The sequence below is a fragment of the Bos indicus genome, chromosome X (assembly GCF_029378745.1).
Source record: "Bos indicus isolate NIAB-ARS_2022 breed Sahiwal x Tharparkar chromosome X, NIAB-ARS_B.indTharparkar_mat_pri_1.0, whole genome shotgun sequence".
In the NCBI taxonomy this organism is placed as follows: domain Eukaryota; kingdom Metazoa; phylum Chordata; class Mammalia; order Artiodactyla; family Bovidae; genus Bos; species Bos indicus.
The window spans coordinates 87657653-87684672 of NC_091789.1; the positions used below are offsets into that span (position 1 = coordinate 87657653).

At 44.6% G+C, this 27020-nt stretch overlaps 1 protein-coding gene across 1 annotated transcript in view; it reads right to left on the reverse strand.

Annotated features, from left to right (window-relative positions):
- Positions 1–27020, reverse strand: part of STARD8 (StAR related lipid transfer domain containing 8) — an 82339-nt gene that overhangs the window by 43938 nt on the left and 11381 nt on the right. The window contains exon 2 of the mRNA XM_070784795.1: positions 23103–23136. Coding sequence (XP_070640896.1) covers positions 23103–23136 — 34 coding nt within the window. The remainder of the gene's footprint in view (positions 1–23102; positions 23137–27020) is intronic.

Here is a 27020-nt window from a genome sequence, read left to right on the forward strand (position 1 = left end):
AGCAGGCGCATTCCTTAAAGACTGTTTTGTGTTACAGTCTCAAAACTGAGATCCAAGAATACAAATGACTTGGCCATCACTTAAGAAAGAGATGATATGTTGCAGGACAGTTATGAAAATCTAAAGGGAATCATTGTACCTGGCACAGAATACAGTCTCCATAAAAAAAAAAAAAAAATTGCTTTTATCCTCAAAGATATCAGCACTGGGCATCTACCACCAAAAAGAGCCTGGACCCAGGACCCTAAGTTATATAACCCATTCCCTTACCTTTAACTTCCACCTAAACAAGCAAACTTACACTACCTGACTGAGGATTGTGGGCAGTCCTATCAGCCTTTGTTTACAATGGATGAAAGGCAGTAAGATGCCAACTCACAGACCTGGCCATTTCTATTCCACTTCTGGTGGTATCTAGTAAGGGGGTGGAGATTTTACCTTAACTGCAGCATAACCTGGGCCATTTTTCCTCTCTGAGCTTCAGTTTCCTCATCTGTAACATGGGGATAATAGTTCCAACATGAAGATAATAATTCCAACATAAGGACATGGTGATAATAAGGATAGCATATAGAGTTGAAGTTCACAGCCCCTCCCTCTACTGTCTCTTTTCTTTGTGCCACAAGATGAGAGCTTAGCAAACCCATTTGTGAGGGGAAGGCTGGGAAAAGGAAGAGGTTTGTGAATTGATTTGTGCTTATTTGTCTGAAATTTGCACCCATTTTTCACAGTATCAGTGGCAGAGTTGGAAGGATTGAAAGATTAACATGATGATCGCCATGTCATTTGCCCTTTGCCAGGACAGAGCTGGCACAACAGTAGGTGTTCACAAATATTTATTGAATGAATATATTCTTCACATGGGGAAGAGAACTTGCCCAAGGTCACACAGTGAATTCATTTCAGAATTGAAACATCTCCTGTCTACTTCCATTCTGCCTGTGGAGTTCTTGTTTATCCCTTGTATGATCACAAATCAGTAAGGAGCCCACTTTTCTCTCCCAGCACCCACTGGCCTATTAGGAATCCCCGTTCTGGAAAAACAGCCATCAGGAGGGCCCCATCTGTGGCTAGCTTGGTGCTGCCAAGCCTTTGACTTCTGAGTTTCTGGAGCCCCTATACAGAGCCTGCCACAAAGGCAAGGTCCCTTCTGAGGAAAAGGAGGCCTTGTTCAGCTTGTTCAGCTTCATCCAAGGACAGGAGTTTCCCTTTTGCTCACTGGTGGGGTTGGCGTGCAGGCAACAGTCCCTTGCAGCAGCAGCCTAGAAGGAAGGATGGCAGCAGTCATTTCCTACCCTGCTAAGGCATCTGTCTCCCTGGCCAGTCCTTCCCCTATTTCCTGAGTTCCATTGCTTGGGCTCTGGCCAGAACAGTAATATGAAAGGGCTTCAAAATTTAATTTGAATCACAGGACCTAGGAACTAGAAAGGATCCCCAGAGATCATTTATTCCCATCTCCATCCCATTGCAGGAATGCCCTCTGTTAATAAATAGGAGGGGGTATCTGACTTAACCTCTTACAGCTTCAGCTTCCTGTCAAAGCTTCAACTTCTTGTCTCAACAAATGGACAGGATGACACCTACTTGACAGTGTTGTTGTGGGAGGAAATGTGAGAATGGATTTAATAAAAGCTAATGCGGGGCGTCCCTGGGTTGCTCAGTGGTGAAGAGTCCACCTACCAATGCAGGAGGCATGGCTTCGATCCCTGGTCCAGGAGGATCCCACATGCAGGGAAGCAATGAACCCCATGTGCCACAACTATTGAGCCTGTGCTCTAGAGTCTGGATGACTAGAGAAAAGCCTGCACAACAGTGAAGACCCATCACAACCAAAAATAAATAAGTAAATAAAATAAAAAAAAATAAATAAAAGCTAATATGTATTAAGCACTAACTATAGGATTGGCCAAAAAGTTCTTTTTTCTGTAACATCTTATGAACAGACCCTAATGAACTTTTTGGCCAGCCTGATATATGCCTGGCATTGTTCTAAGTACTTTTTGCGTATGAATCTATTTTCTTACCACAACCAATAAAGCATTTAATTATCATCATCATCCCATTTTATAGACGAGGAGAGTGAGGGCCAACAAAGATAATATAACTTGCTATGTTCACACAACTAAAAAGTGATGATGGCAGAATTTGAATCCTGAACCTCAGCTTTCACCCACGTGACATGGAAATCACCCTTACCCCAGAGAATAATCCACTGTAAAAGTTCCATGAGCTCACTTTTGTTTGGTTGGAACTTTTGTACCCAAGAACCCATAAGGCTGAGGGGGAAGAATGTGTAGAACCCCCAGGGGCTGAAGTTGTAACTTTGTATCCAAACAGGGAATGTCTTTAAAATACCTGCTCTTCAACATCTTCTTGAATTTTCCAGTTAATTCCGGTGTGCATCCATATTGTTTTCATATAAAAATGGTGCTTTAATCCTTTAAGCCTTTGAGGAAAGTTGACACTCCAGGAAGATGAGCCACATTGGTCTGTGCATCCATACGCCTCTAAGCCCCTGCCTTAGACCCCAGGGGTACCAAACACCAGGCACATGGAAGGCCCTCAGTCACTGAGAATAGACAGTAACATTTATGAAGCACTTGTTACGTGAGTCAAAGTTATAAACACTTTCCATGTACGATCACACTTGAAGCATCACGAAAGCTCTGTGAGGAGGTCAAATTATTATCATTGCCCTCATTTTTGGTGGGAAAATTGCAGCACAGAGAGATTAAGTAATTTGCCCAAGGCTGCACAGTTGGGAAGTGACCACTGGGCTTTAAACCCAGACAAATCTTTCAGCTTTGGTTAGTAATCACTATATACACTGCCTCTCCAGCCACGACAGAGCCTTTTGTCCATGCATTGCCACAACTTCAAACCAGGAAAATTGAATTGGCAGATGCAGACCTTATTCAAATGAGATGAGAAGTTCCTTGAGGGCAGAGACGTAGTGTCTTCTCCCCACCACCCAGCCAGGAGCTGGTTCTCCACTCATCTGTGGCGACTGACTGTTTCCTGGCTCCAGCAATCTCTTGGACCCAGCACCTGTTGGGCTGGTGAAAGAGCACTAGCATTTCACACAGGAGTCCTCTGCCAACCTCCATAGCAAAGATCCAGATTCACAAAGGGCTATCCATCACCTACAGGGACAAGTCCACACATCTAAGTTTGGCATTCATAGTTCCACACAAGCTCACCCAGCCAAAGCAGCTGGCACTCCCAGAACACACTAAACTTCATTAACTATCCTAATGTGTTACATGTGTTCTTCTCTCAACACAAACACACACAACGCTTATCCTTATTTCCTTCACTCATTTCACATTTACAGGGTGCTTTCAGTGTACCTGGCACTACTCTAAGCTCTTTGTACATTTTAACTCATACAGTCATCACACAAACCCTGTAGGTATTATTATTATCCCATTTTACAGATGAGGAAACTGAGGCATAAAGAGGTCAAGGTATTTGCCCTATCTCCTTCACTGGGCAAAGTCCCATAGACCCTGTAGCCCCTCTTATGAATAGAATAAGCCATTCCCTTTCCAGTCACTCCTTCAGCTCAGTTTCATCAGCAATAATTCTATATTGAATTATCTGTATGTCTTCCTTGTCCAATAAGAATTTGGATCCTCTGAGGCCTGGGACTGTGTTTTATTATTTATGGCATATACATTGATCAGGAAGGAGCTTGGCACAGACTAGGTATTTAGGGAACATTTGTTCAAGGGCTGAATGAATGACTCAGAAGCAGCCTTGCCCAAACTCACTGATGGAAGAAAGATTTGGGGTCTTCTCTCCCCAACATTACTAGGGTAGAGGAACATCAAGATGGCTTGGTGACCAAACATGAAATGCAGCTACTTTTGGTGAGAGGAGAAGACAGAGAAGGCCTCTGCATCCCTTCCTGCCCTTTGTGTGGTTAACTCAAACCTGGCACCCTGACCACAGAGCCATTTGAGCTGATGGGGCATCTACATCTAGCAAGCCATGAAAGCTGGCAGCTCTGGGTTCTGCTCCAGAGAATTGACCTCACTGGTTTCTGTGGTTCCCTCCCAAGGTCTCCACAACTGTCTGCAATTCAGAGGTTCATATGGAAAAGAGCTTAAATGTCATTCCCCCAGGGAGTTGGGGTTTGCTGCTTTAAGGCTCAAATGTTATGCTTCAGTCAACTTGCTCTATTCTTCCCATACTGGCCAAATGCACTCTGTAGACAAGTAGAGGGCAGTTTGGGCACAACTCTGGCCTCAAGTCCTGGTTCCATCATTCAGTAGCTGTGTAACTTTTGGTGAGTTGCTGAACCCCAGTTACTTCATCTAGAAAATGGAAACAATATTTTCCTGCCCCATAAACCTCTAGATAATGGATCTGAGAGCACTTTTAAATGGAAAATGACCAGATTCAGAATTGTGGTGGAGTACTTCTTGGATCAGTGTTCTGCCTCCAACTGAAGGCAGAAAGGTGAAAGATGGAGACTGTCTTTCCTGTCTCCTCTTGGCTGTGTCTGACTATAGCCCAATCATTAGCCTTTTCTGGGCCTTAGTAAAATAGAAAGGATCATTCCTAGGTCCTGGAAGACTAGTCTTATAAGAGTTACTGGATGGGCTGCAACAGTGTATAAGTTGCACAGATTTTATCAGCTCCAGAGAAGAGGACCCTAAGAACTGCAACCGTCAAAGCAGCCTGGACTTTGAACATCATGCTACTTAGATGACATGTCATATCACTTTTCTGAGCTTCAGTTTCATCACTATTAAAGGGAGATGGTAAACACCTACTTGGACATCAAGGAGATCAAACCAGTCAATCCTAAAGAAAATCAGTCCTGAATATTCACTGGAAGGACTGAGGCTGAAACTGAAGCTCCAATACTTTGGCCACCTGATGTGACTCATTGGTAAAGACCCTGATGCTGGGAAAGATTGAAGGCAGGAGAAGAAGGGGACAACAGAGGATGAGATGGCTGGATGGCATCACCAACTCGATGGACACGAGTTTGAGCAAGCTCTGGGAGTTGGTGATGGACAGGAGGCCTGGCGTGCTGCAGTCCATGGGGTCACAAAGAGTCGGACACGACTGAGCTACTGAACTGAACTGAACTCAACTCAACTCCTACTTCCCCAAACTGTCATATGACCCAAATAATATATCATCAATAAGATAAGCTTGTCAGTGGCAAACCCATCCCTTAGCCCTTCACCTGCCTCGCTGCTTCCTTCCTGTCCTTCCTTCCTTGTCAGCCTGTATCACACAGGCTGATCAGTTTAGTGTCCACTAATTCTTTCTGCTTTATGTGGGAAGTAGTCATAGCACCTACCCACAGTCGCACCCACTCCCACTCCCCAACTTTAGCACACACAATTTTACCCCAATGGAACTTGAAGAAGCCCTCCTCCTCTCTCCATTACCTGGCAAGATGCAGTACCACCAAACAGGAACAAGGACCCTGCAGTCTGGCTCAGGAGTCCAGGACTCAGTCCATTTAAGCAGCTGGCCTTGCCATGAATGGCTTTTGTGTCAGGGAAAGAGTTTGCAGTTTGGCGGGGATGGGGAAGTCAGTCATCTACATCCTCACCTTTGTGTGACTAGCCAGGAGGACTGGCAAGTCATGGCAGTAAGCAGACTCTGTTTGCATCCATCACTAGGTGTGTTCCTTTAGGATTCCAGGTCAGTGCATGAGAGAGCACCCAATGGGCCAGGGTCTCAACCGAAGCCCAGCATGGAGTTGGTGTGCCCTCAGAGAGCATCTGCTCCACCCCCCCATTATACAGATGGAGGTCCTAGGCCCATCCAGGGAGGGGCAAGAAACCCAGGGCCCTGTACCCAGGCTTTGCCCTTCAGTATTTGCTCTTGCCTTGCCCTGTCCTGCAGATTCTGTCATCCTCCTGAGGTCTTATGGGTCTGAGTGGTTCAAATGATCAGGTCAGAAGGGATCCAGAGAAGTCCCACATTTCTCTGAGGGGTTGTTGAGTCACTAAGCCATATCTGATTCTTTGTGACCACATGGACTGCAGCATGCCAGGCTTCCCTGTCCTTCTATATCTCCCAGAGTTTGCTCAAACTCATGTCCATTGTGTCAATGAGGCCATCCAACCATCTCATCCTCTGTCTGCCCTACTCCTCCTGCTCCCAATCTTTCCCAGAATCAGGGTCTTTTCCAGTGAGTCAGCTGTTCACATCAGCTGGCCAAAGTATTGAAGCTTCAGCATCAGTCCTTCCAGTGAATATTCAGGGTTGATTTTCTTTAGGAGTGACTGGTTTGATCTTCTTGCAGTCTAAGGGACTCTCAAGAGTCTTCTCCAGCACCACCGTTTGAAGTCATCAGTTTTTTAGTGCTCAATCTTCTTTATGGTCCAACTCTTGCATCCATATATGACTACTGGAAAAAACATAGCTTTGGCTGTACAGACTTTTGTAGCAAAGGGATGGCTCCACTTTCTAATACATTGTCTAGGTTTGTCAGAGCTTTCCTTCCAAGGAGCAAGCATCTTTTAATTTCGTGGCTGCAGTCACCATCTGCAATGGTTTTGAAACCTCCCCCCCCCCAAAATAAAATTTGTCACTTTTTCCACTTTTTCCCCATCTATTTGCCATAAAGTGATGGGACTGGATGCCACGATCTTAGTTTTTGAATGTTGAGTTTTAATTCAGCTTTTTCACTCTCCTCTTTCACCCTCATCAAGAGGCTCTTCAGTTCCTCTGTGCTTTCTGCCATTAGAGTGGTATCATCTGCATATCTGAGGATGTTCATATTTCTCCCAGAATCTTTATTTCAGCTTGTGAGTAATCCAGCCTGGCATTTTGCATGATGTATTCTGCATATAAATTAAATAAGCAGGATGACAATATACAGCCTTGATATATTCTTTTCCCAATTTTGAACCAGTCCGTTTTTCCATGTCTGGTTCTAACTGTTGCTTCTTGGCCTGCATACAGGTTTCTCAGGAGGTAGGTAAGGTGGTCTGGTATTCCCATCTTTTTAAGAATTTCCCACAGTTTGTCATGATCCACACAGTCAAAGGCTTTAGCGTTGTCAGTGATGCAGAAGTATATGTCTTTTTCTAGAATTCCCTTGCTTTTTCTATGATCCAATGGATGTTGGCAATTCGATCCCTGGTTCCTCTGCCTTTACTGCCGAAGCTTAGTTTGAAGGATTTTGAGCATTATCTTCCTAGCATGTGAAAGTGAAAGTTGCTCAGTCGTATCTGACTCTTTGTGACCTCATGGAATTCTCCATGGAATTCTCCAAGCCAGAATACTGGAGTGGGTAGCCTTTCCCTTCTCCAGGGGATCTTCCCAATCCGGGGATCAAACTCAGGTCTCCTGCATTGCAGACGGATTCTTTACCAACTGAGCTATCAGGGAAGCCCCTCCTAGCATGTGAAATGAGCACAATTGCATGATAATTTGAACATTCTTTGGCACGGCCCTTCTTTGCGATTGGAATGAAAACTGACATTTTCCAGTTCTGTGGCCACTGCTGAGTTTTCCAAATTTGCTGACATATTGAGTGCAGCACTTTAACAGCATCATCTTTTAGGATTTTAAATAGCTGAGCTGGAATTCTATCACTAGGGGGGAATATCTCTAAGGGGAACATCTGTAATTTCTTCTCTGTGTGGTATCTTCAGTTAACCCATGCCAAAGTCTGCAAACAAAAGCTGACAAAGTGCAGGTTGTCAGATAAACAGTGGTGAGCCTTGAACACCACTTGCAACACAAGTGTAGCAGTGAAAGGAGTGGGGAGTCAGGCTGTCCCTTTGTACTTCCCCAACAACAGTGAGTTGAAAACCAGGCTGCTGTTCCAGAACCTTGAAGGTGGAGTCTCTTGAAAGTGTTCTCTCATGCCAAGAGTTCAGTCAGAAAGGCTAAATGGCAGGATTTAGCCCCTGTGTCAGCTACATCCCCCAGACTGGAGAGCTCAGGGACAGGGACCACATCCTTTGTCAGAACAAAACCCCAAACCCTGTGTAGTTAGAGGCTCTGTGAGGACAGGGCCTTGTCTTGTTGTCTTAAAGTCAGGGGTGGGCCCAGCCAGATATGAGGGTCCAGAGGGGCTGTTCACACTCAGGGCCTAGAGACAGGGTCTCTGGGTCAGCCTCCCCCTCCCTCCTGCTCACCATCTTTTCCTGGCTCTTCTCCATCCAAGCCTGGATGGTCTATGTTCTAATTTAACCAAGGAGGTTGTTCTCTTTGACCAAGTTATTATCCTTCAAGCCCAGTGTTGCCATCTGTGTTCCCTTCGGCCTTTGACCTGCTATATAACCTTTGGGCAGGTTACTTGCCCTTTCAGGTCTAATGATATCTTCATCTGATCATAAAAAGGTTAGATGGACTAGATCAGCAGGCTTGCAGTTTGTGCCTCACAGTGGCTAGGAAGGAGCCTTAAAGCCTATCGTGGGGATGTTGGAGGAAGGGAGAACAAAGGAAGGCTGAGCCTATCTCACCTTGCTTCAGTCAGAGTCATGCTGCTTTTTGTTTTATACTTTGAGCTTCCACATAGGATTTAGTTTACACCTAAAAAAAGCAAATGGACTAGACATGTCCTCACACTTAGGCCTCAGTTCCCTTCTGAGTGATCATTACAGGCCATAATACAAGTCAAACGTTTAGAGCAGTGCTCAGCATGTAACAATGGTGACAATGATAGCTATTATTTATTGAGCACTGAGTGCCAGGCATTGTTTAAAGGTTGTACCAGAGTCAACTTATTTGTTCCTTCCAAATCTTCTCAAGAGGGCGCAATTGTTATCTTCATTTTACACATAGGACACTGAGGCAACTGAGAAGTTAAGCAACTTATCCAAGATTGCACAGCTAATGGATGGTGCAACTGGGATTTGAATACAGGCATTTTGACTCTAGGGCCCTCCTTGATCAGCCCTACTATTGGTTCTCAATACGTATTTATTTATTTTTGCTGTTCTTATGGTTGTTTCCATTGGCATGTTCTCTTATCCTTCATCTGCAAAATGGGCTGAGTTCCACCTCTCAATGTGACTGTGTGCCTGAAACCAGACCATGGCTGTAGAGCAGGTACATTCCTGTGTTGGCAGCCAGGCCAGGCTTCAGTATGCCCTCAAGCTAAATCTGCAGAGCTAAAGCCTATGGTTTGAGGCCACTTCCCCAAACAGTGCACAATGGGAAAAGGGTGAGTTTGCTAAGAAAATAAGTGCTGGCTTACATGCTCAGAGCCTAGAGGAAACCAGAGAGCAGACCAGCGGAAACTTGTAAGGTGGCTGGATGTCCCACAGGCGATGAGGCTCTGCTGACGTGCTCAGTTCAGCCCTTACTGACTCAGGACTCTAATTGCCCTCCATTTGCCCAGGTCAGCCTTCCTTCTTCCATTTCATCTCCTTTTCTGGCTCCCTCTGTTTTTCTCTTCCTCTCTCCTCCTTCTGCTTGCTCAGCAAGGCTCATAATAACTTGCCAAACCAGAACTCTCATATTTCTTATATTTCTGCTTGGCAGGGGAATTTCACAGCTGGTCCTAACTTCTTCTCCTAAATGATCACATTCTGGCCACAGTCATCTCTTCTCGGGGTTCACTAACCTTCCCCAGCTGGTTCCCTCAACTTGAACTCAAAGCCCAAAGCTTTGTCCCTCTGCCTACCTTTGCTTGACTGTCAGAGCCACTAACTCCCTGGGTGCATCCCCCTCTCTTTTCTGAGTCTCAGTTTCTCTATCTGATAAAGGTTGAAGGGGAGGTGGTGATTTGACTAAATGATATCTGAGGAGTTTTCTAGCTCTAATTTACAACCATTTTATATCTGATCCATTTAGAAAATTGAATTTTCTTGACCACTTCTCTCTCTCTCTCTCTCTCATTTGTATCTATGTATATGATGCTAAAGCTGAAACTCCAGTACTTTGGCCACCTCATGCGAAGAATTGACTCATTGGAAAAGACTCTGATGCTGGGAGGGATTGGGGGCAGGAGGAGAAGGGGATGACAGAGGATGAGATGGCTGGATGGCATCACTGACTCGATGGACGTGAGTCTGAGTGAACTCCGGGAGTTGGTGATGGACAGGGAGGCCTGGTGTGCTGCGATTCATGGGGTCGCCAAGTCGGACATGACTGAGCGACTGAACTGAACTGAACTGATATGAATGTGTGTGTGTGTGTGCTGAGAACCCAGAAAACAGGACTTTGGGCCAGAATCTGAGGAACTGGGAGCTTTACAAAGTGGGTCAGCATGTTAAAAGCCAAGTGACTTTATTTTTTTTTAATGTAAATTTATTTATTTTAATTGAAGGCTAATTACTTTACAATATTGTATTGGTTTTGCCATACATCAAAATGAATCCGCCACAGGTGTACACATGTTCCCCATCCTGAACCCCTCTCCCACCTCCCTCCCCGTACCATCCCTCTGGGTCATCCCAGTGCACCAGCCCCAAGCATCCTGTATCATGCATCGAACCTGGACTGGTGATTTGTTTCATATTTGAAATTATACATGTTTCAATGCCATTCTCCCAAATCATCCCACCCTCTCCCTCTCCCACAGAGTCCAAAAGACTGTTCTACACATCTGTGTCTCTTTTAAAAGCCAAGTGACTTTAGAAAAATGGTTCCCTTGTTTGAGGTTGAGCTTGATTCCAGAGGAAGCTCAGGGAAGTGTCTGTCTAGAACCCAGGAAGCAGCAAAGCACCAACTCCTCTAGGTGTAGTACAGCCCCTGGGCTTGAGCTCCATGCCTGACCCCCATCCCTTCCAAGAGTGACCCCCTGCCTGTTCCAGACAAGTCATCAGAACTAAGGGCAATGGGGACCCAACCCTGGATGGGCCAAGATTTCTGTTTTCAGTGTGCTGACAGTCAAGTTACAGAGACCAGCACGGAGATAAATAGAGCATCCTTTACAGTTGTCCAAACACTTTTAGTGATTTTGTCTCATTTGGTCCTTACAACAATGATGTGAGATAGCAGGTGAGGAACTGTTATCCCATTTTACAGAGCAAAGGACTGAGAGTCAAAGATAGGAGAGAATTGACCCTAGCTGAATGGAGAGCTGAGAGACAAACCCAGGTGTTTAATCTTCAGAGCTACTGCTCCCTCCAAAGCCTCATGCTCTCTCAGATTTTCAATAACCTTGATAATAGAACCTTTCTGGGAAGCTACTAGAATAACTTCTTAACGGTGGCTAACTTGGAAAATGGGAGTGAAGATTAATGGGACTTTGGCTCTCTATCTTATATCCAGATATTCATTAAGGATTTTCCTCTGAGAATGATTCTTAACCAGTATGTGAAGGAAATGGGCTTCCCTGGTAGCTCAGCTGGTAAAGAATCTGCCTGCAATGTAGGAGACCCCAGTTCTATTCCTGGGTTGGGAAGATCCCCTGGAGAAGGGATAGGCTTCCCACTCCAGTATTCTTGGGCTTCTCTGGTGGCTCCAAAGGTAAAGAATCCACCTGCAATGCTGAAGGAGGGCATGGCAACCCACTCCAGTGTTCTTCCCTGAAGAATCCTCATGGACAGAGGAGCCTGGTGGGCTATGGTCCATGGGGTTGCAAAGAGCTGGACGTGACTGAGCGACTAAGCACAGCACAGCATGTGAAGGAAATACTCCAGTACAAGGCAGAACATGATCCATTCTCTAAGACAAGTATACACAGTATGCAAGAGACTTAAAGGTTGGAGGACATACTATTTGACTTGAGTTTCAAAGAATGGCAAAGGTCTGAACAGACTGAGATGGAAGTGGGAGTCTGTGAATCCCAGGGACCCCAGCAGCACTCCAGCTCAGCAGGTGTCAGTAACTTCTGAGACAACTGTGCTGACTAGAAGGAATTCTTCCTGAACAATTAAGTACATAAAATGGGCAGGATTTCCTGTTTTCTTTCCTTTCTTCATTTTATATTGTGAGCTACCTAGGCCTGAGTCCCAGCCTTGGGAAACACCTGCTTCACCCACTTGCCCCTCACCTGGAACATGATCACGAATGGCTCTGGGGGTGGGCCAGTCCAGCCACACTTGAGCAGAAGGAGCCATGGGGACCAGGAGGCTTTGCATACAGAAGGGGGCCCAGCCAGGCCTCCCACACTGCTTTTCCCTAAGGTCCAGGATCAGTGTCAGACTATCAGATGATCAGATTGCTCACATTTTTGGAAAAACAAGGTCAAACACCTATTCAATTAAGTGTCACACAACCATAGTGTGTGAGAGATGGAAAGGCCTTAGTAGCCGCTCTATCCAATTCCTTCATTTTAATGATTGGGAAGTCAGGGCGGAGAAGAAGATAGTTGCCCAAGGTCACAGAGCTGTTAGCCACCAAGCCATTGTGCCTGACTGCAACTTTCACCCTACTGACAAACGACCCTTGTGAGCCAGGCCTTCAAGGGGCTCATTGGCCAATAGGAGAAAGCAGCACATCTGGTCTTTGAAGATGGGGAGGTGAACAGAAGCACATCTGATACTTCCATCACTCCACCCAAAGTTGCCCTTTGGCCTCTATACACTGGCTCCCTGGAGTGGGGGTGGGGCTCCAGAGCAAAGATAGTTAACCTGGGCCTTCCCCATCCCAGAGGCCCAGGGGCTCATTCCTGAGATCTCAGCTCCTGCCTTCTTAAATCTCAAATCAGACTTCTGGACTGGAGAAAACATCTCTCCCTCCCCCCACTCTCTTGCTTGGACTGGTCATGGTGGTAATTTTCATAATCATTTAATAACTATTATTTGTATATTGCCTGAAAGTGATTCCTGGGTCCAGAAAATCCCCTGGAGAAGGGAATGGCTACCCTCTCCAGTATTCTTTCCTGGAGAATCCCATAGACAGAGGAGCCTGGTAGGCTATACAGTCTATGGGGTCGCAAAGAATCAGACATGACTGATTGACTAACACCTTCACTTTGGGAGCTTATTGAGCTGTCTCACTCCCACTATCACACTTAGTTCCCACAACAAACCAAGAATTGGGTATTTGGATCTTTACTTTCAAACGGAGACAACTGAGGCTCAGAAAGTTGATAAGTGACAGAGTCAGACATCAGACCCAGAGATGTCCGAATTCTTCAGAAACCGAGCCCTTTGCATCAACCTTAAACTACTTTTTTCACTGGCATCTTGGGAATGACGCATAAGTGGATGGGTGGATGGAAGGATAAAGCAAATAGCCCTCAAACACTGTCTCTGTGGCTGGCTATGTATTCAGTTCAGTTTAGTTCAGTTGCTCAGTCGTGTCCGACTCTTTGCAACTCCATGGACTCCAGCACGCCAGGCCTCCCTGTCCATCACCAACTCCCAGAGTTCACTCAAACTCACGTCCATCGAGTCAGTGATGCCATCCAGCCATCTCATCCTCTGTCGTCCCCTTCTCCTCCTGCCCCCAATCCCTCCCAGCATAAGGGTCTATTCCAATGAGTCAACTCTTCACATGAGGTGGCCAAAGTACTGGAGTTTCAGCTTTAGCATCATTCTTTCTGAAGAACACCCAGGACCAATCTCCTTTAGAATGGACTGGTTGGATCTCCTTGCAGTCCAAGGGACTCTCAAGAGTCTTCTCCAACACCACAGTTCAAAAGCATCAATTTTTCGGCGCTCAGCTTTCTTCACAGTCCAACTCTCACATCCATACATGACCACTGGAAAAACCATAGCCTTAACTAGACGGACCTTTGTTGGCAAAGTAATGTCTCTGCTTTTGAATATGCTATCTAGGGTGGTCATAACTTTCCTTCCAAGGAGTAAGTGTGTTTTAATTTCATGGCTGCAATCACCATCTGCAGTGATTTTGGAGCCCAGAAAAATAAAGTCTGACACTGTTTCCACTGTTTCCCCATCTATTTCCCGTGAAGTGATGGGACCGGATGCCATGATGTCGTTTTCTGAATGTTGGGTTTTAAGCCAACTTTTTCACTCTCCTCTTTCACTTTCATCAAGAGGCTCTTTATTTCTTCTTTATTTTATGCCATAAGGGTGGTGTCATCTGAATATCTGAGGTTATTTATATTTGATATGATATCAATATGATATCTGATATATTAGATATGATATACTTATCTGAGGCTATGTATTAAGCATGAGGATACAGAGGGGAATGAGACAAAGTTTCTACCCTCAGGGAACCTACCTGCTTAGTGAGTGCTTCTCAAACTTTTGCACCATAGTACCCCCAAACAACTGAACAGGATGAACTCATTCCCTGCACAGCCCTGAGGAGCCACGGAAGCCCATGTAGCCAGTCACAAGTGAGAAATTTCCTGGACATCTCTATATTTATCTTACAAATTCGTGTAAATTTTGCATGCTATTCCATTACCTACATTTATGCTTGTTGTGGGAGAGGGAGAGGGTGGGAAGATTTGGGAGAATGGCATTGAAACATGTAAAATATCATGTATGAAACGAGATGCCAGTCCAGGTTCAATGCACGATACTGGATGCTTGGGGCTGGTGCACTGGGACGACCTGGAGGGATGGTATGGGGAGGGAGGAGGGAGGAGGGTTCAGGAGGGGGAGCACATGTATACCTGTGATGGATTCATTTTGATGTTTGGCAAAACTAATACAATTATGTAAAGTTTAAAAATAAAATAAATTAAAAAAAAAACAATAAAAAAAAAAATGATGTTTCCCTCCCCTCAGATCTTTTAGGGAGAATGAGCTATTCCAAGCAGATGCTCTTGGAAACATCTTCTGGGAAAATCTTCTGCTTACCTCTAGCCCAGGGGGACAGAGATACCATTGAAAAGCAACAGACAGTAGTAGGCTTTTGTGTGGTGAAGGTCAAGATTTTGGTAAAGAGGTCATGTGTGTGCATGCATTCACATACATGACACATATAGAAGCTCTGTAGCCAGAATTGTTTGCTTTGCAGGACCATGTTTCTTTGGCACCCAGGTGATCCACACTTCAACCCTGCCAACTAGCTGTGAAGTAGGCATGTTCCTCAGCCCAGAAACCAGAACTGGAAAGGACACCAGGGATTCTCAAAGGTTTTTTACTTCCTAAAAGACCTTTTGGTGACTGTGATTGAGAAACAAGATGGCATCCACATCCCAGGAACAGAGAGCTGAGAGGAGAGAAAATCAGGCAAGCTTACAGCTGCTTATGTAGGTTGATGAAGTAGTTATCCTGTGAGAGATATTTAGGGACTGGTAAAGTGCTTCCCTGTTTTTGATGGCTTTCTCAAGACAAGAAGCATGTGTTTTATAAAGTTTGAATGTTGTTCTGCCATTTGCATGCTCTGTTAATGGATTAATGAACTCATTATTCATTCTGCTTTTTTTTCTTTGTTTTAGAGAAAGGTTCTGCATGCCAGCCTACTTTGATGATCTTCAGGGAAACAAGAAAAGGTGCTCCGACTTTCTCTGGGGCCATAGGTTAAAGGGAGCAGGGCATCTCTGGGGTCCAGATGTGCTGATAACAGCAGTGAGGTCAAAGTATAATAGCGCCAAGTGGCAGAAGGGGGAGGTGGGGAGCGTTGGATATTCTGAAACGGTTTCTCCTCCACTCCTTAAAAGTCCCTTTTGGCCTTTTTCTTTTTCCAAACCTTGAAGGGCTTTGTGTTTTGTTTTCAGTAAGGAGGCCTTTCCCTTCCCTGGTGGAATGTATTCCCTGGAATATCCTGCTCCAGGGGCACATGACGCAGAGTTGGAAGCCTCTGTTCTCAGGAGCCCTACTTCCTATGTTTTCATTTTTCCTCTTGAAACATAAACCAAACCAACTCTTCCTGTTTCTGGTTTGGGGATGTGGAGAGTCACACAGCAGGGACCCTCTAGCAAACAGGTCAGAAGGGGCCTCTGAAAGCTGCCCCTTGGCTGCCCTGCCATGGGAGGAGGGCTGTTGGGATGGAATTTTAGTCCCATGGAAAGAGGAGAACAGCGTCCAGGCTGTGATGAGGAAGCAGCCAACGCTGGTTCTGATGCCTGTTTGTTCTTCTTTGCCTTTGCCCTTACCCCAGGCTGATCAAAACCAGGTTGCCATGGAACTTTTATCAGCTGAGCTACTGATCTTCAGCCCTTGGGTACTGTCAGTCTGGAGCAAGTTTAGGGGAGAATCATCAGGGCTGTGAGAAATTGGGAGCTGGTGCTGTTCGCTCTCTGGAAAGACAGATTCTAGGAGGATACTATACAAGAGTGGGGACTTGGGTTCTAGTCTCAGTTTTACTACTAAGTGCCGTCTTCTGTTTTTCAGATGACCTACCTACTCTGACTTCAGTTTCACCAATTGCAGTGGGAACATTAGACTGTATGAGCTACAAGGCTCCTTCCATCTCAGACTTTGGGAAATTCTAAGCGCCAGCAGATTGGTCATAGAGAGGAGGAATATAACAACTTCCATGAGACTGCAAGGGGTGAAAACAAGACCACTGGGTGGAAGTTGTGAGGAAGATTCTGGCTTCACATAAAGAAGGACTTTCAACTGAGTACAGAATGAAAAGGAATGCTTGACCATACCTGGAGTTTGGACTGAGCCTGAGTGGATATATAGCAGGAATGGTAAAAAGGGAGCCTGTTAGCAATTGACCACATGACTAGAGCAGTAGTCACCAATATTTACTTTTATGTGACCAACTTCGGTCTCCAAATGAAACCTTTATGGAACCTCCAAGAGGTGAAGTAGATTTGGTTGAGTGAAGCAACCCTGCAGCTCTGTCCTCCCCTCATATCTCCCAGTGAATCTCTGGGAACTCTAGAGTTCCTCAGAACTCAGTTTGTAAGCTACCAGTTAATATAAATATGGTCTTTAAGTGCCCTTCTTGTCTTGAGATGTAGGCAACCTCCAAGTTTCAAGGGTTTGGTGGAAATGTGTTTTACATGGATCTGTACCATTGACTGCAACTCTTAGCCCCTCAAAGCCTTGTCTCAAGACAATTTGCCATCTGGAGCCAGTGGGGGCTCTGTGTTGATCTGTGATAGCTAGTTCAGAGCTGAAAAGATAGGGAAGAATGTCTGCTGAGAAAGAAGTCACTGGTCTAATTACCAGCAGTTCTTTCACTATGCCATCAAAAATAAATGGCAGTCCTTGCAGATTCATTGTTTATGTGAGGCCCTGTGCTTACTTAGTTCTGGGAATATAGAGGTCAGTCAGATGTAGCTCTTGTACACCAACAACTCATGATCCATGGGATATACAGAAAAGAAAAGAAGCAAATGCAGAACAGCATGTTGTGTTATAATAGAGATATCGACAAGATGGGTTTGTCCAGAGAACCAGAAGATGGCTTGACAAGCCAAGTAGGGGGGCTGGCAAAGATACATGCAGTGAGAGTCCAATATGAGAGTTCATTGTATGCATGGGAAATACTGTCCCACGAGGCTCAGAAATGTGTGGGTGTGGTGGCAGACGGAGAAAGAAAGATAGGTCATTAAGTTGTGAAGAACCTTAGTTGCCAATGCAAAAAATCTGGATTTTGACCAAAGGTAGGGAACAATCAAAGGTTTTTGAGCATGACCAAATTTTTCTTTTAAAGAGAGAACTCTGACAGCAGTATGGGAGGTGGACCGGAAGGGAAAGCAAGCTGTCAGGGAGACCAGTTAGGAACCATAGAAACCATCCATGACAGAGCTCTTAAGGGCCAAAATGGAGGACTATGACGGTGTGGGTGGAAAAGAAGGGACAGATTTGAAAAACATTACAGAGAAGATTCATGGGCATGATTTGGTGACTGGATGGTAGCCAGTAAGAGAGGGAGGAGCCCAGGCAATTTCCATGATTCTTGCTTGAGTTACAGGGTGGATGATAGTACATTCAACAAGAAAAAGAATCCTAGAGAAGGAGAAGGTTTCCAGGAGAATGATGAAGAACTATGACTTTTAGTGTTGAGTTTGAAGGATTCATGTGAATTCCTGGTAGAAGTGTCCAATAACACTTCTCAGGTCCTTTCCAGATCTGTCATTTCATTTGCAATTCCCATTCCTCCACCCAGCCTGTGGGTAGCTGTCCTGTGCCACACAGCCCTTATTCTGATCTTCTGGATTGGCCCAGGCTGCAAAAGTGGTCAACTCAGCTGTGCATCAGGACATTTGCCTGGCCCATCTGTAACCCTGGCTTTCTATTTTGCATTCCTGAAAGCAAGCATCGGGGACCTGGAATTCCCATCCCCTTTTGACCCCAAAAGAAGCTATTAGACTTTCCTCTATGGGTCTGGAAATCCTTTGCTTATCCCAAAAAACATCTTGAAATTGCCCTTTCCTCTGACCCTATCCTTGCCTCTCCCTTCTTTCAGTCTGACTCTGGCAGGAACAAGGGGTGGAGGATGACACAGAGTATAGTACAGATGATCTTGAGACCTTCTAGTTCAACTTTCTTATTTTTCATACATGGAAATTGTGGCTCAGGCAGGGGAGACAACTAACTCAAGGTCACAGAAGGAGTTAATGTCAGATTTGGGATTAGATCTTGGAATTTTCAACCCATAGTCCAATGTTATTTACCTTGGCTGAATTCACTGTAGACCACAGTTGAAAGATTTCCTGTCTCAAATGATAATCAATTCCAGGAACCCACTAACTCAGTCGATTTTTATACTACTCCAAGTTGCTGGGTAAAATATCTGTCAATTGCTAGATAAGCTATGGCCTGCCAGTGTTCTTCATCAAAAGGCAAATGTTAAATGGGCCAGATCTGTCAAGAACTAGTTACAATAATTTTTTGGTCTTTTTCAAAAGAAAGGGAGCTAATTATTATTATTCTGGTAATTTTCATAGGCTCAATGTTTTGGTATACTCTCCTCTTGAGCCTTAGAAGTGATGTTTAATAGCAACTTAAATAAATGTCTTTGTTTCTATTTTCTCCCTTTTAAACTAGTCTTCTCTGCTCTCCCAGAGCTGGAGGGACAGGTCTGGGGCATCTGATGGATGAAGTCTGGTGTTCAGGCCAAACCTGCAGCCAGGCTGAAGCCAGGTGGGTTGGGGAACCAGGACTCTTGTTACAGGCCAACTATTACCCCCACCCCCTCACCAGGTCACCTCAGCCATTTCAACAGGAGCTTGGAGAGAAGTCCCAAATGGCTATAGGCAAGAAAAAAAGTCTTGTGCACTGGGAACAGGGGGCCTCAGGAAGGCTTTGGTGTAGGGCAGTGGGAGGGAAGGTCAGCAGGCTTCTCATCTCTGTGGGATGCTGGGAAGGGGAACTAATGGGTTAAACAGAAGTATAGGTTCTATAAGTCAAGAAGTCATTAAATTTCATTCAGAGCAGCAAGATACCTTAGAGTTCATTTGGACCAAGCACTTCACTTTATAATTGGGAACACTAGGGCCGAGAGAGGGGGAGGGACAGGCCCAAGGTCACACAACTGGTCAAAGACAGAGACAAAATGGGAACCTAGAACTTCTGGTACTCTGGTCAAGTGTTCTCACTTCAGTACCTGTGAGGCAGTTCAGAATGGTTCAGGTCAGAATTTGTTTGGAGGGAAGGGGCTCCTTTTAGGCTCCAGAACTTATTTCCATCTCAGGAGCAATTCATTCTTAAGTAATAGGAATAAGGAGTATGGAGTGCTGTAGGGAGCCCGGGAGCATTCAGCAAGTCTTGGAGTGAGCCACAGAGGCCTAAAGGCCCGTTTGACCTGACAGTTTGTATAATCACCACCTGTGGTTTCCAATGCTTGGTATATATGCAAGGGGTGATTTGGAGTGATACATCAACATTTTGAATTATGATAGATATATGTGAATTCATTATGTATTAGGAAAGCTGTAACCAGTATCTCAATCCCTCATTTCATAGATATTTACAGCTTGGTGGTGGTTTAGTTGCTGAGTCGTGTCCAACTCTTTTGTGACCTTGTGGACTGTAGCCCACCAGGCTCCTCTGTCCATAGAATTTTCCAGGTGAGAATACTGGAGTGGGTTGCTGTTTCCTTTTCCAGGGGACCTTCCTGACCCAGGGATCCCGGGTCTCCTACACTGAAGTGAGGTTATAGTTTAAAATCAGTCTGAAGTAAAGAAACACAGTAAATACATACTGCACAGGATGAAACGATGGCAAAAACTGTGAAGCTGGTTCACCAATAAGTGAAACTTGGAGAATATTGTGTTAGTGGATGCTTGGGCCATGATAGCAGAATCATCAAAGGTCATTCAAGCCATCCTCCTGGGCCTGGGCAGCATTATATATGTTGAAGCCAGTTAGATGTTCCTAATGTTGATGCCTTTGAACTGTGGTGCTGGAGAAGACTCTTGAGAGTCCCTTGGACTGCAAGGAGATCCAACCAGTCCATCCTAAAGGAGATCAGTCCTGGGTGTTCATTGGAAGGACTGATGCTGAGGCTGAAACTCCAATACTTTGGCCACCTCATGCAAAGAGTTGACTCATTGGAAAAGACCCTGATGCTGGGAGGGATTGGGGGCAGGAGGAAAAGGGGATGACAGAGGATGAGATGGCTGGATGGCATCACCAACTCGATGCACACGAGTTTGGGTGAACTCCGGGAGTTGGTGATGGACAGGGAGGCCTGGTGTGCTGCAATTCATGGGGTCACAAAGAGTCGGACACGACTGAGTGACTGAACTGAACTGAACTGAACTGAATGTTCTCCTGTGCAGATGGCACCAAAGATTTGCTCTGTACATGAAACCACTAGGAGAGAAGCAGTAGCATGACAGAGAAACCTTTGATTGACTAATCTTAATAGGAAGACGATTACATATGCAAAGCATACTCAGTCATCAGCTTTGAGTCAATGTCTTGGCTTTTTCTTCTCTAAAAGGTCCCTGGTCAGTCCTCCCCTTCACTATTTCCATTCTACTCTGGTGGAAACTTACAAGAATGGCATATGAGAACAGAACAGGCTCAGTGTACAGATAGAACATTGAGAGTCAGAGAGGGGAAGGTTCTTAAGATCCTTCAAACATGAGTTGTGCAGTCAAGACTAGATCCCAGGCTTCTTGATTCCCAAATGCTTATTTCACATTTGCTGCCCTGCAATTCCTTATTCATTGCCCTCTTGGCACATTCCCCTCAATCTGACCCCAAAGCAGGCTTCTATAGCCTCCACTGAACTCCTGGCTAGTACAGCTCCCTTTCTTTAAGACCTTCTAAACTCATCAAGGGCCCAAGAAGCTGGTAACATTGGTCATATCAGAGAGGATTGCTGAGTGGTGAAGAGATAGGCATAGGGAGATTTTGTATTTTCATATCTCTTGAATTTTAAAACAGGTGAAAGCATAACCTCATCCCCCAAAATCAATAATAAATCAAGAGTTCTCTCCCTCCCTGAGCTATATCTCAAAAATAATCATTTTTGCTCAGAACTTTGATATTTTTAATGCACCATTTCTTACACTCCATGCAAGAACCCCATGAAGTAAGCTCCATTTTATAGATGTGGACACTGGTCCAGAGAGAGGAAGTTCCATGCCTGGGCCCACACAGTGAATTGCTTATGAAATTAGGACTACAATCCAGGTCCTTTGATTTTTGGTGTCTTGCTGCTTCCACTGCCATATCCACATAAACTCTTAATTTGTTCCAGATTGGCTTTCAACCAGCCTAAGGCAATGTGTTCACATTTGTCCTTAAATAGACATTTTCAAACTTTAACCTAGAGAAGCAGCACAAAAGTCAGTTCTAGCTCAGTTCTGTAGGTGACAACTTCTTCTGCCTGGCCCTATCCTCTTAAAGACACTCCTCTTTCCTCTAGAAAACACAGACCACTCAAGCCACCTGGTGCCCACCCTCCCGGGATGCAGCCCTGGCAACTCAGCCTGGCACAGACAATCTAATGAGGCAACCTGGCAACTTCTGCCAGTGCTTTTTTCTGGGAAAGGTCATTATTTCAGGACCTGAGGGTTTCTTTTTAGCCTTTGCAGCTGGTGTCTCTGAAATAGAGAAGTTTGTCCTTTCCCCACTATGGGCAGCCCACATATATTGTGCCCCCAGAAGTCTCTGTTGCAAAGTAGGAACTGTGTTCAGCAAGAAGCTCTGGAAGGAGATGGGGAAGGTTGGGGAGAGGGAGGTAGTAGAGAGAAACAGATGCATGCTGCATGCTGATCAAAGCAGTGTTCCTGCTCCACAACGGGTCCCCTCTCATCTGCTGTCAGGGCAATGCAAATAAACACCTCTCCCTGCTGGCTCTTCCTTTTGAGCAGCCACCACCCAAGAACTCAGGGTCCTAAGGTGGAAAAGCCCTTAGAAGGTCACCAGATCCCTTCTCTGCCTCCTTGTAAGACCAGTGACCTGGGGAGGTCCTCAGGAGCAAGGGCTCCTGTTGTCTATTCCAACATCTTACCAAGATGCTCTGTGCAGGCTCTTAGCATCCCAGTTCTTAATTGGTGTCTTTCTGCTTCCCTGAGCCCCAACCCTAACTGCCATCTAGCAGCCATGCTAATTCAAGTCCTGAGCTCATCCTGATGAAAAACTGTAGCCAGTGGAAATGGCTGAGGTCAGGTTGGAGCCAAGAGGATGACCTCAGAAAAGCCCAGTTGATGCCAGGAGTCCAGGCTCTGGCAGCAAATTCATTTCTGGCCAATATCTTTCTTTCTCTTTCTCCCCAAAGCAGTCATCTCTAAACAACTGTGTCCTCTTCAATGGAAGGTAGGTGCTCCAGAATGCCACCCACTTGTTGACACCTAAGTGGGACACCAGAGGCAGAAGACAGTTAAGCAAAGAAATTTGCAGCAGAGGAAAGACAGGGATTTTTCTCCCTCAAGGCTATGTACATCCCTTTAGTCCTAACTGACTCTCTTGGTAGATTTCCAAACGAAGTAAGCATTGGAAATATCAGATATCGAACTCCAAATGCCAAGTCTCTTTCCTTCACCTCTTCTTACCTGCTCCCTTTCCCAACATATCTCCCGTGCCTTATACACTTTTTAGTGAAAAGAAAGCATCTGAGAAAAAGGGAAGCATATGGGTGGCGGCCACTTGCTGATAGCTCTATAGGGAGACCTTCCCCTGGTTCCCTGACCGGAGAAAATCATCCATCTGAGAAACACAGAAGGTCTGCATGCTCATTCACCTCAAAAGACCTCAGAAGTGGACTTTGGGAAAGGAGCTTGGGAAATGCCCACTGGAGGGAGACAGAGGACATCTCCAGCTTCGGCACTAGGACATCAGCTCCAAGCCCAGACACCTGATCAGCTCATCTGTGAGGATCACTGAGAAGCTCAGTGCTATTGCACGCTACGTGTGAGCCCCACCTTACACACTTACCGGCATTCTTCCTCCCTTGAAGCAATGGGAAGCACTGTAAAAGAAAGAGAGAAGAAATTAAGGCATTGCAGAGCCCCACAAAATATTAGAATCAGAAGGAATCCTTGAAGTCAGCAAGTTCAATCTACCCATTTTACAGAAAAGCACATGGAGGCCCACAGAAAAGGAAAATGAGGTACATGTCGAGAGCAAAGTGGAGCTTAGAAGCTCAGACTCCTGACTGCCCACTCCACACTACTTTCTCCCACTCCACTGACTGACTCCTCTGGTTCATGTCATTATCATAGAATAAGAGCACCTCCAAGTCAGGAGATTGGAGGCAGTCTGTGCAGGTCACAGTACTGTTCCAAGGCCTGACAATAAGAATTATCATAGAATCAGTCAGCATTTACTTGGAACATACCATCCTTGGCATAGCATCAGCCAGATTAGAAGTAAGGTATGTTGGTGGAAAAAGCACTATTTGGAATTGGAAAGCTCAAGTTCCAATAGGGCTCCCTTCCCCTATTTATTGATTATGTAACATTGGACATTACCCATAATCTTTCAAAACTCACTTTCTGCATCCATAAGCCTAGGATAGTAATAATCCCAAGTTCATATATTTTGTAAGAAATTGCAACACACAAAAATATTTTAAATGGTAAAGAATATTATAAATTAACTCATTGAAAATATTTATAGAGCACCCTCTCCTCCGTGGATCACAGCCTTGTCATGGTGAAGGGGCTTGTGTAACTCAATGAAGCTATGAGCCATGCTATGCAGGGCCACCCAAGATGGATGGGTCATAGTGAAAAGTTCTGACAAAATGTGGTCAACTGGAGGAGGAAATGGCCACCCACTGCAATATTCCTGCCACGAGAACCCCATGAACAGTATGAAAAAGCAAAAAAACATGATCCTGGAGGATGAGTCTCCCAGGTCAGAAGTCATCCAATATGCTACTGGGGAAGAGCAGAGAGTAATTACTAATAGCTCTCCAGAAAGAATGAAGCAGCTGGGCCAAAGCAGAAATGACACACAGTTGTGGATATGTCTGGTGGTAAAAGTAAGCCTGATGTTGTAAAGAACAATATTGCATAGGAACCTGGAATGTCAAGTCCATGAATCAAGGTAAATTGAACATGGTCAAGCAGGAGATGGCAAGAGTGAACATCAACAGTGTAGGAACCAGTGAACTAAAATTAATGGGAATGGGTGGCTCTAGTTCAGATGACCATTATATTTACTACTGAGGGCAAGATTCTCTTAGAAGAAATGGAGTAACTCTTATAGTCAACAAAAGAGTCCAAAATGCAGTACTTGGGTGCAATCTCAAAAATGACAGAATGATCTCAGGTCATTTCCAAGGCAAACCATTCAACATCACAGTAATCCAAGTCTATGCCCCAACCATTGATGCTAAAGAAGCTGAAGTTGACTGGTTCTATGAAGACCTACCACAACTTCTAGAACTAACACACAAAAAAAGATGTTCTTTGCATCATCAGGGATTGGGGTGCCAAAGTAGGAAGTCAAGAGATGCCCAGAATAAAAGGCAAGTTTGGCCTTGGAGTACAAAATAGAGCAGGGCAAAGACTAACAGAGTTTTGTTAAGAGAACACACTGGTCATAGCAAACACCCTTTTCCAACAACTAAAGATACGACTCTATATATGGACATCACCAGATGGTCAATACAGAAATCAGACTGATTATGTTATTTGCAGCTGAAGATAGAGAAGCTCTATACAGTCAGCGAAAACAAGACCAGGAGCTGACTGTGGCCCAGATCATGAACTCCTTATTGCAAAATTCAGGCTTAAATTGAAGAAAGTAGGGAAAACCACTAAACCATTCAGGTATGACCTAAATCAAATCCTTTATGATTATACAGTGGAAGTGATAAATAGATTCAAGGGATTAGATCTGATAGAGTGCCTGAAGAACTATGGATTGAGTTTCATAACATCATATAGGAGGCAGTGACCAAAACCATCCCAAAGAAAAAGAAATGCAAGAAGGACAAATGATTGTCTGAGGAGTGCTTGCAAATAGCTGAGGAAAGAAAAGAAGCAAAAAGCAAAGGAGAAAGGGAAAGATATAGCAGAGTCCCAGAGAATAGCAAGGAGAGATAAGAAGGCCTTCTTAAATGAACAATGCAAAGAAATAGGGGAAAACAATAGGATGCAAAAGATGTGAGATCTCTTCAAGAAAATTGGATATAGCAAAGGAACATTTCATGCAAGGATGGGCACAATAAAGGACAGAAACGGTAAGGACCTAACAGAGGCAGAAGAGATTAAGAAGAGATGGCAAGAATACACAGAAGTATACAAGAAAGGTCTTAATGACCCAGAAAACCATGATGGTGTGGTCACTCACCTAGAACCAGACATCCTGGAGTGTGAAGTCAAGTGGGCCTTAGGAAGCATTACTATGAACAAAACTAGTGGAGATGATGGAATTCCAGCTGAGCTAGTTCAAATCCTAAAAGATGATGCAATTTAAGTGCTACGCTCAATGTGTCAGTAAATTTGGAAAGCTCAGCAGTGGCCACAAGACTGGAAAAGGTCAGTATCCATTCCAATTCCAAAGAAGGGCAATGCCAAAGAATGTTCAAACTACCATATAACTGTGCTCATTTTACATGCTAGTAAGGTTATGCTCAAAATTTTTCAACCAAGGCTTCAGCAGTATGTGAACCAAAAACTTTCAAATGTACAAGCTCCATTTAGAAAAGGTAGAGGAACCAGAAATCAAATTGCCAAAATTCATTGGATCACAGAGAAAGCAAGGGCATTCCAGGAAAACATCTGCTTCATTGCCTACACTAATGCCTTTGACTGTATGGATCCCAACAAACTGTGGAAAATTGTCACTTTGCTTATTTAACTTATATGCAGAGTACATCATGAGAAATGCTGGGCTGAATGAATCATAAGCTAGAATCAAGATTACCAGAAGAAATATAAACAACCTCAGATATGTAGATGATACCACTCTAATGGCAGAAAGTGAAGAGGAAGGAACTAAGGAGCCTCTTGATAATGGTAAAAAGGGAGAATGAAAAAACTGGCTTGAAACTCAACATCAAAAAACTAAGATCATGGCATCCAGTCCCATTATTTCATGGCAAATAGAAGGGGAAAAAGTGGAAGCAGTGACAGGTTTTATTTTCTTGGGCTGCAAAATTACTGCAGAAATTGACTGCAGCCTTGGAAGGAAAGCTATGATAAACCTAGACAGCATATTAAAAAGCAGAGACATCAATTTGCTGACAAAAGTCTGTATGGTTCAAGCTAAGGTTTTTCCAGTAGTTATACAGATGTGAGAGTTGGACCATAAATAAGGCTGAGCATCAAAAAATTGATGATTTCAAATTGTGGTGCTGGAGAAGACTCTTGAGAGTCCCTTAGACTGCTAGGAGATCAAACCAGTCAGTCCTAAAGGAAATCAGTCCTGAATATTCACTCGAAGGACTGATGATGAAGCTGAAGCTCTAGTACTTTGACCATCTGATGTGAAGAACTGACTCATTGGAAAAGACCCTGATGCTGGGAAAGATTGAGGGCAGGAAGAGAAGGGGGCGACAGAGGATGCTATGGTTGGATGGCCTCTTTGACTCAATGGACATGAGTTTGAGTGATCTCTGGGAGATAGAGAAGGACAGGAAAACCTGGCATGCTGCAGTCCACGGGGTTGCAAAGAGTCAGCTACAGCTTAGCAACTGAACAATAACAACATCATCAATGCCCTACAAGACACTATAATAGATGTTAAGAATATGGCATAGATTTAGATAGATAAGGTCCCTGTCCTCATGGAGCAGGGACAAATAATAAATAGGTAAATAAGTCAATAAGTAAATTATAGCTATCAGTAAGATCCAAGAAGGAGAAACCTTAAAACCAGGATGAGGTAGAGAGTGATAGG